We start from the raw sequence: 10,000 nt of genomic DNA on the forward strand, positions 1-10,000 counted from the left end.
GAGTGTGCTCAGGTAACTGGTATGGGTTGCTGCGTACAGCCTCACCTGGAGGAGTCTCAATGTGCTGCTCTAAGAGGACCGTGTGACCGTTTAGGACAAAAACACATCAGAATATTCCTCTTGCAACCTGGCAACCTGTGCTCTCTGGGACGGTGAGAGGTGGTCTTCACAGTGGGCCGAGGTGAATCTCTCAGGAACCACCATCACCCGAGCCACAGGAACCGCCTCTGTCCATGGTTTCAGGAGATTGAGGTGGTATATTTGCAGTACATTGCCTCTATCCATTCGTCTGACCTCATAGTTGCTGACTCGGTATGTGACCTCAAAGGGTCGTTGCTACTTTGCGAGTAATTTAGAGTTTGACGTGGGGAGCGAAACTAGCACTTCATCTCCCGGTGCAAATTCCTGTAGTTGAGTACCCCTGATTACAGCCGGGATTGATGTTCTTGCTCCTGTATGAATTGAATAGTGTCTGTGACATAAACGTAGCACCCTGGTCAGTCAGGATCCCGACTTGAGTGATAATTTGGAAGAGCGCCTCCACAACACTGAGATGCTATGTTGCACAGAGGCATGGCTTCCGGATATCATGTATTCCACCAGGACTAACATAAAGCGAGATCCTCGCATGCTCCTTTCTAAAGGCCCGAACAGGTCCATGCCTCTTGACCATGCTCGACCACGCCCACACTGCCACGACAGGGTTTTTCTGTATGTTCTTAGTTTCCTAAAGGTGAAACCCTCTATTATAGTGTTACACCAGAGGGACAACTGAAGAACCCTAAAGAGTTCCAGATTTGACACTGCTACATGTCCACATGGAGAACGACACCTGATGTAAAGGAAACTAATCTGGATGTTTATTCTGTGTGTTTTAATAACAGGTGGGTTCCAGAGTCGGCTCGGTGGCTAATCGCTAATGGTAAAGTGGAGAAAGCTCAGTATTACTTACAGAAATGTGCTGTGATGAACAAGAGGACGAAAGGCAACTCCATCCTGAAACCAGAGGTGAGACAGATAGAGAGAGAGACAGAGAGAGAGAGACAGAGAGACTGAGAGAGAAAGAGACTGACTTTTAAACGTTACTTTATTTACACATTATCAAATAAAATCTTCATCATAATTAACTTAAAATTCATAATTGATTTTACTTTTACTGTAATTTTTTAAAAAAAACTTATTTTAAAATAATATCCATTACACGCACAACACACGCTAACATTTCCCTCCGTCTCCCTTCTTCGTGTTGTGTTGTGGTGTGTTTGTGATCGTAGTTCCTGGTTTCAGTAGTTTGCCGGGAGTTTCTTGCCTGTGGCACAGTTTAAATTCAATTTATTTAATTTTCATTTTTTGTTGAAGAACGCTTTTGTTTTTCTGGTCTAAAGACAGTGAGTGGAGTCCATTCACATCGGATCCGTCTAAAATAATATCAACTGATCTTCGATTACGGAACGTTAAACACTCAACGTGGCAGACGTTCAGCTTGTTCAGTGTGTTGAGTTCAGGATGTCATTCTTCCTCCGTCGATAGAAATAGCTTTATTTTTTGCTACGTGTATATTAGTTCTCTCTCTGACGGAGAAGGTTGTAGGATCCAGACTCTAGAGAGGGTTAGTGAGAGAGAGTAGTGTAGTTTCTGTAGGGGGAAGTCTGGATGCCTCAGACGGAGTTAACAATCCCTCAACTCCGGCATTAGAGCCCTCATCTAGAGGTGTGTAAAGTAGCGAAGGCGATGTCCGATCCAGTAGTATGTGCTCTGGCCCCATCCCAAAGCGGCGTGGTGATGTAGATTACAGCAGCCAATGTCACTGAACTTCTGGAGGTCCAGGTGGTGCTCCGAAAACAGTGTGGGCTTTATAGATGACTGGAGTCGTTTTGAGGGCAAGGCTGGGCTGTTAGGGCGGGACGGTATCCATCCCACTCGGGAAAGTGCTGCTCTCGTTTCTTGCAGCAGAACACATAGTCTGAGAACAGATCTAGTTAATCTGGAATAATCCAGAGCCAAGGCCAAGGAGCAGACAAGCAGGCTAAACCGACCGTCTGCTATCTGCACTGAGTCCTCACCTAGGTTCCACAACAGGCCGTGTCTGTTCCCCGAGATAAACAATAATGTAGAAATACTCCTAATTAAAACCTAATGAACATAAAATGAGATCGTACTGAATGCACAGCCGGCAGCAGCAGATCTGAAGCTAGCACTGTTAAACATTACATCTCGTACGTCTAAAGCACTTCTTGTTAATGAAAGCGTTACTGATCAGGAGTTTAATATAATGTGTTTAACAGAGATATGGATTAAACCTGACGAGTACACAGCACTGAATGAAGCCCGTCCTCCTGGATACAGTTATATACATCAGCCTCGTCTGACTGGCAGAGGGGGAGGAGTCTCACTCATTTAGAATGATAATCTATTCATCACACACACCTCGTCATAAACTCAACTCTTCTGAAGTTCTTTATACTAGTACAACATACGGCAGCAAAAACCCGAGTCGATTCCGCTGATGATTATTTACAGACCCGCAGGGCCATGTTCTGAATTCCTTGGAGAATTTGCAGATTTAATCTTTAACCTGGTTGTTTCTTTAGACAAAGCTTTAATCGTTGGAGACTTTAATATTCATTTTGAGAACCCAGAAGACCCTCTGAGAACAGCGGTTGTGTCATTCCTAGATAACTATCGCTCTCTCTGTCTCTCTTGCTCTCTCTCTCTTGTTGTCTCTCTCTCGCTGTCTCTGTCACTCTCTGTCTCTCTTGCTCTCTCTCTCGCTCTCTTTCTCTGTTGAGCTAAACACGATACTCCTGAGATACCTCTTGACCGCTTTTGCTGTCCTGATGCCCTACTTCTGGTTGAGTTCTAATCACCTGAAAATCACTCACTGCTGCTGAGGATGGCCCCACATGGACAGCCTGAAGATACATGAGATTACTGTGGATGTACCACTTAAAAACCATGATGGCTGTGGATGTTCTTCCTTGGATAGTCTTAGGACTGCAATCACTACGAACAGATTTGAACTGAAGTCTCCATCACTGCTGATAACGTCAGTTCGATTTGAGAGACTTAAAGTTAAAACTCTAATGATGCTCCTACTCAAGTTCCTTTTAACACACTAGCATTGCTTGACTCTATAATACACAGATGTTGAAGAGAAATGATTTATAATCGCACTATCACCCAGATGAGGATGTAGTATTAGCATATTTACAGAAGGGGTGTATTTATTTATAATCACACTATCCGGTGTCACCCAGATGAGGACGGGTTCCTTCTGAGTCCGGTTCCTCTCGAGGTTTCTTCCTCATATCGTCTCAGGGAGTTTTTCCTCACCATTTAAAAAATGCAGCTTCAGTTTTAAGTCTGACTTTGAACGGTGCTTTTAACTTATAAAAAATGAAATCTGTTCTTCTGTTTAATCAGTTCTCCTAACACTTCCCTTCTTGTCCTGCCCCTGCCACCATTAATATTTAGAGAGCCTATTCTGAGCTTCTTCACTGAAGGGATTAGCAGAAGAAAGAAGGAACAGGTAGAGACATCAGTACAGAGAGAGGAAAACACCCAGTGTGACATCATCATTTCCACCTTCATCCTGCTACAGGTTCTCTCCTCTATAGTGTCAGAGGGAGGAAACAGGACGTACTCGTATCTGGACCTGATGAGGACGCCAAACATGAGGAGACTGGCTCTGCTGACTGGAGTTACCTGGTGTGGAGAAAAAACACACATTTATTAATTCATCCATGTCCACTTTGATCTTTATCTAACACACACACACACACACACACACTCTCTCTCATGATAAAGAAAAGTTTGTCGCAGCTTTTAAAGAATATTCTTCTAAATAATACAGACTGAATAAATCACATTCATTTCTGTATAAAAGAATAAAATATTGAAATCAGATCATAGAATATTATTATATATATAATATATATGATGTTTATAATACAGTGTGCTGGTGTTTTCAGACTGTATGTGCACTGAGTTGTATTTTGCGCTGTGAGTGTAGCTGCTCTCAGAGTTCACATCATCTTCACGTCGGTTTTACCTTCACGTCTCACGTTTCTGCTGAAAACACGAAGACAGGTGGAGTTTTATCTCTCGGCTCTGTCCGTGTATAATTGTGTGTGTTTCAGGTACGGCGTGGCTTCCACTTACTACGGGATGAGCTTTAACATCAAAGGCTTCGGTCTGAATCTGTACCTGAACCAGTTCCTGTATGCTGCAGTAGAGGTTCCTGCTAAAGTCCTCGTCTATCTGCTGCTCGACCGGATTGGACGGCGTCCCACTGAGGTGAGCGGTCTCCTGCTGTCCAGCTGCGCACTCATCATTAACGTCTTTATACCAAAAGGTAAGGAGACGGCATTACAAATTATACATACATAATATTAATGGAGGAGGCGTGGCCTCTGGACCGGTCAGTCCTAATGAAGTAGGTGTGGCCTCTGTATCTGTCTGTCTCCCTGTAGATCAGTGGATCGTGCGCTCGGTGATCGGAGTTCTGGGTAAAGGTTTCACCTCCATTGCCTTCTCAACACTTGTCTTGTACAGCTCTGAACTTTACCCCACTGTCATCAGGTAACACACACACACACACACACACACACACACACACACACACACAAAGATTTACATTTCGTTTCATCTCTAGGATAATCAATAAAAACTATATTTGTGTGTGTTTGTGTGTGTGTGTGTGTGGGTGTGTGTAACAGACAGAATGGGATGGGCTTTATCTCCTTCATGGGGCGACTGGGCGTGGCTTTAGCTCCATTGATCCTCCTATTGGATGATGTGTGGACTCATCTGTCGCAGGTGATTCTGTGTGTCATTGCACTGATTGCAGGTGTGGTGGCAAGTCAGTTACCTGAGACGAAGGACAGGTGTCTCCCTGAGACTATAGAGGACATCGAGGGGACAAGGTCAACATCTAACTTTATATTTAATTATTTACATTTACATTTATTCATTTAGCAGATGCTTTTATCCAAAGCGACTTACAAATGAGAAAAAATACAAGCAAAGCGATATATCAAGCAGAGAACAATACAAGTAGTGCTACCATACAAGATCTATTAATTGAGTTCCAGAAGAAGCAAAGTGCACAGAGTCGAGGTGTAAGTGCAATTGTTTTTTTTTTATGGGTTGGTTAGGTGTTGACGGAAGAGGTGGGTCTTTAGCTGTTTTTTGAAGATGGTGAGAGATTCTGCGGTCCGGATTGAGGTTGAAGTTCATTCCACCACTGAGGAACAGTTAGTGTGAAGGTTCTGGAAAGGGACCTTGAGCCACGCTGAGTTGGAACTACTAAACGTCGGTCGCTAATCGATCGCAGATTGCGTGAGGGAACGTAAGCCTTCAGGAGAGAGTTGAGGTAGGGGGCGCTGTTCCAGACAAGGTCTTGTAGGTGAGCATCAAGGCCTTGAATTTGATGCGGGCGGCTACAGGAAGCCAGTGGAGGGAGATGAAAAGGGGTGTAATTATAACACAACATGTTTATTTCATGATTTCACAGACAACTCTACTGTATAATAATATAACTGTGTATAATATATCTGTCACGTGGCAGAAGTGGATGCAAGTGCAGGTAGACAGCAGCTTTAGACGGCTGAGGAAATTCTCTCTTATCACATGAACTCACGTTTCTCTGACACAGAGCTGGTTAGTGAGCAGCTTGGCTAATACCTGCTTGATGCGGACGACGTACATTTCCTTGTCTGGGGAGTAGATTAGGATTTTGTTGATGTAGGTGATGACAAACATCCTCAGCATGTCATGTAGCATGTTGTTATCAGACATTGAACACTGAAGATAGCCCGTGTGGCATTACGCAGTATTTGAAGAGACCAGAGGTGGTGCTAAAGGCCATTGTCCCCCTCCTGGATCCACACCAGATTATATGCGCTCCTCAGATCCACTTTCATGAATATTTTGTCCTCCTGAATCTGTTAAAGTGCAGAGGGGACTAAGGGCCTCAAACCGCCCTGAATCTTCTCCACAAAGACGTAGGTGGTAGAAGGTGATGATGTTGAGGGACGGATATATCCCTGCTGCAGAACCTCCTCAATGTATTCATTTACGGCTTGGGTTTCTTTAGCTGACGAGGGGTAGATGTGATTACGAAGTGGTGTGGTTCCAGCCAGGAGCTTGATGATGTAATCATATGGCTGGTGAAGTGGTAATCCACTGGCCTTGGCGTTGAAACCTCCTTGAACTTGTGGTACTCCGGGGGAGTCTCAGGACTTTCTATGGTTTGCAAGTGATGTAGACTGAGGGAACTTGTAGACTGAGGCACTTTTCTTGAGAATACGCTGACCAGCATGTGATCTCCATAAAATCTGTGGGTTGTGGGTTTGCATCTAGGGGAACCCGAGGGTGGGTTGATGGAACCACCCCCAATGGGACCACTATCCAGTGCTTGTACATGGAGCAGATGTTGCAGTGGTTGGAGGGGTAGCTGGAGCTTCGCAGCAAGAGTGCAGTCGATGAGGTTTCCAATGGTGTCTAAATCAATCAATGCTGAAACATGACACACATTCTCCAAGTGCATGATCTGAATGGGGAGAACAAAATTCTGCTGCAAGAAGACTCTGGAATGACTCACAATGCAGGAGTGAGAGGTGAAGGTCACTCCCTCGTGAACCCGCTGTGGGGCTCGGGTGCTACTTGGTGCTGAGATCTACCACAGTTGTACCGTTGGTGTTCCACAGAGGTTAGCTGGGCGTGGCTGAGTTGCATGGATTCTGTGGGGTGGATTTTGAGAACTGGGATGGATGTGGCTTTAATTCCTCAGCATGACCTCGAGACAGATGCACATTTTGATAATGGAATCGAGTGTAGCTTGGTCATCCTGGCAGGCCAGCTCGGTAAGGATATCAGTGTTCAGCCCCTGACTTTATGCTGTCTAGAGTGCCGGTTCATTCCAGAAGCTTCCCACGGCCAATATGTGGAAGTTTAAGATGAATTCTGTAGTGCTTTGGTTCCCTTGTTTCAGGCTGAGAAGTTTCTCGCCAATCTCATTGCCTTCTGTAGAGTGGTCAAAGACCCTCTGGATGAGCTGGAGGAAGTGGTGGCAAGAAGCCATGTGCTCACCCTCTTGAGACCACACCATGGTCACCCAGGTGAGCACTTTGTCGGTCAGCAGGTTGATGAACTGGGTGATCCTGGTGCGCTCAGACATTGCCTCTTGACCCGCGAAGTCGAGAGAACTCTGGAGCCCTTTATATCACTTTATATCACTTTATATCACTTTATGTCCAGGATTATTATACATTGCTCAACTATTTTTTAATGGAGCTCCAGTTTAACAACTAGCTGTCTTTATTACTCTCTACTGTGTATATTTTATTTTTACATTTTCTTTATATATATATCATTTATTTATTTTCAGGACAGGTCACGTTGCAGTTCCAGGCCAGGAGAAAGAAGGTCGAGAACAAGAAAATGGAGGTTAAGAAGTTATATTTCTGTGTATTAGGAAGTTCTCATTTAATCACTATGTTCATCATCACTTAGAAATAAATCCACAGTGAAGTGTTTGTTTACTAAATAATGTTGGCAAGAATAAAAAAAATCTATATTAATTGAATCCATTGGGAATTTTAATTATTTATAACTGTGATTGTGTGTATCTCAGTCACACTCATTTATAAACCTCAATAAGATAAAACTGTATATATGTTTATGTTTAAATAAAGAATATAAAATCACACACACACACACACACACACACACACACATGCAGTCTCTATATCAGAGACATGGCTGAGAATCAGAGCATCAAAACATCAGAAAAAATATCAGAAGAAAATACACATCAAGGTTAAAACCAGTAGAAACCAGAACCCACGGCCTGGAGAACACAGAACAGAGAACACAGAACCCACTGCCTGGAGAACACAGAACACAGAACCCACGGCCTGGAGAACACAGAACAGAGAACACAGAACCCACTGCCTGGAGAACACAGAACACAGAACCCACGGCCTGGAGAACACAAAACAGAGAACAGAGAACCCACTGTCTGGAGAACACAGAACACAGAACCCACGGCCTGGAGAACACAAAACAGAGAACAGAGAACCCACTGTCTGGAGAACACAGAACACAGAACCCACGGCCTGGAGAACACAGAACACAGAACCCACGGCCTGGAGAACACAGAACAGAGAACACAGAACCCACTGCCTGGAGAACACAGAACAGAGAACACAGAACCCACTGCCTGGAGAACACAGAACAGAGAACACAGAACCCACTGCCTGGAGAACACAGAACAGAGAACACAGAACCCACTGCCTGGAGAACACAGAACAGAGAACCCACGGCCTGGAGAACACAGAACAGAGAACACAGAACCCACGGCCTGGAGAACACAGAACAGAGAACACAGAACCCACTGCCTGGAGAACACAGAACAGAGAACCCACGGCCTGGAGAACACAGAACAGAGAACCCACGGCCTGGAGAACACAGAACAGAGAACACAGAACCCACTGCCTGGAGAACACAGAACAGAGAACACAGAACCCACTGCCTGGAGAACACAGAACAGAGAACACAGAACCCACTGCCTGGAGAACACAGAACACAGAACCCACGGCCTGGAGAACACAAAACAGAGAACAGAGAACCCACTGTCTGGAGAACACAGAACCCACTGCCTGGAGAACACAGAACACAGAACAGAGAACCCACTGTCTGGAGAACACAGAACTCAGAACAGAGAACCCACTGCCTGGAGAACACAGAACAGAGAACAGAGAACCCACTGCCTGGAGAACACAGAACAGAGAACACAGAACCCACTGCCTGGAGAACACAGAACACAGAACCCACGGCCTGGAGAACACAGAACCCAGAACAGGAGACAGCTGAACAGTTCTACACTGTTAGAGAAAAAAAAAGGTTCCTCAGTGTCAGTGGTTCTTTGAAGGTTTCACTGGATAATTAAGAGCTCTTATGTTAAATAAAGAAACCAGTTTGTTGTACAGAGAACATTCCCTCAGGAGTAAAAGAACAGAGAACATTCCCTCAGGAGTAAAAGAACAGAGAACATTCCCTCAGGAGTAAAAGAACAGAGAACATTCCCTCAGGAGTAAAAGAACATGTAAAAGAACGTTTTTAATGTTGAGACAAAAACGTTTGGTTTTCCCCCAATATTTATTTTAGGAAATGATCTGTTTTGTTTATGTACCGTCTTTAAGGACTTTACAATAAAAGAATGCAATTAATATAATAATATAGAGTAATAGATAAATACAGTGGAGTGTGTGATGGAGAGATGTTTAAATAATCGTTACTGTGAGGTTTTACTCAGTGTAATAAAGTGCACTTTTCCTAACTATAGTTTAACACCTACGTTATAAAACATCATCTTATTAATGTATTATTGTGTTCATCTATAAATATTATTCATTGTTAAGCTAGTCTTCCGATAAATTAAATTATTACATGTTCATGTTCTAGAAAAAAAAGGACAAAACTGTGAATGTTTATAACTTTATTTATTTATTTATTTATTTATTTATTTATTTATTAACGTGCACGTTACATGAATGTGTAAAAACTCAGCTCTGATCAGATTTATTTCAAAACGGAACTGCAGCTAACTTTCAATATTTATCTTTTATATAAATGTAAATATACAGGACATGATTACAACACGTGAACATTAATAAAGTGTGTGACATCACGTGAGTGTGTGTGCGTGCGTGCGTGCATGCGCGTGTGTGTGTTTATAAAATTCAGTTTATAAAATATTAAATAGTGTAATATTTTCCAGCTGATTATTATTCATGTAAATTTATTACAGATAAAAACATGGAGGTGAAAATAATCCTGTTCCTGACCGCGGTTCCTTTTAATTTCAGCTCGTTGTGAATTAACTGAGAATCTCGTTCTCGTCCTGCTCGTAAACGTAACAGCCCACCTCACCGATGTTCACACCTTTCGGGCCGAACAGGTAACCGTAGCAGGGCACGTGACAGTACGGCCGACC

At 43.5% G+C, this 10,000-nt stretch overlaps 2 protein-coding genes across 4 annotated transcripts in view; one reads left to right on the forward strand and one right to left on the reverse strand.

Annotated features, from left to right (window-relative positions):
• slc22a7b.3 (solute carrier family 22 member 7b, tandem duplicate 3) overlaps window positions 1-7,862 on the forward strand; it is an 11,457-nt gene extending 3,595 nt beyond the window's left edge. Inside the window, exons 5-10 of one of the 2 annotated variants that reach the window (XM_053632979.1) lie at window positions 885-1,008; window positions 3,602-3,708; window positions 4,140-4,354; window positions 4,473-4,581; window positions 4,719-4,925; window positions 5,157-7,862. In XM_053632979.1, coding sequence (XP_053488954.1) covers window positions 885-1,008; window positions 3,602-3,708; window positions 4,140-4,354; window positions 4,473-4,581; window positions 4,719-4,925; window positions 5,157-5,163 — 769 coding nt within the window. In that variant the 3' untranslated portion in view covers window positions 5,164-7,862. The remainder of the gene's footprint in view (window positions 1-884; window positions 1,009-3,601; window positions 3,709-4,139; window positions 4,355-4,472; window positions 4,582-4,718; window positions 4,926-5,156) is intronic. The other variant, XM_053632978.1, reaches the window with a different exon arrangement.
• Window positions 7,863-9,257: 1,395 nt separating this feature from the next.
• The window catches only part of crip3 (cysteine-rich protein 3), a 17,467-nt gene continuing 16,724 nt past the window's right edge, over window positions 9,258-10,000 (reverse strand). Inside the window, exon 8 of one of the 2 annotated variants that reach the window (XM_053632980.1) lies at window positions 9,258-10,000. This exon is cut by the window's right edge and continues 6 nt beyond it. In XM_053632980.1, coding sequence (XP_053488955.1) covers window positions 9,884-10,000 — 117 coding nt within the window. In that variant the 3' untranslated portion in view covers window positions 9,258-9,883. The other variant, XM_053632981.1, reaches the window with a different exon arrangement.

The sequence above is a fragment of the Ictalurus furcatus genome, chromosome 9 (assembly GCF_023375685.1).
Source record: "Ictalurus furcatus strain D&B chromosome 9, Billie_1.0, whole genome shotgun sequence".
In the NCBI taxonomy this organism is placed as follows: domain Eukaryota; kingdom Metazoa; phylum Chordata; class Actinopteri; order Siluriformes; family Ictaluridae; genus Ictalurus; species Ictalurus furcatus.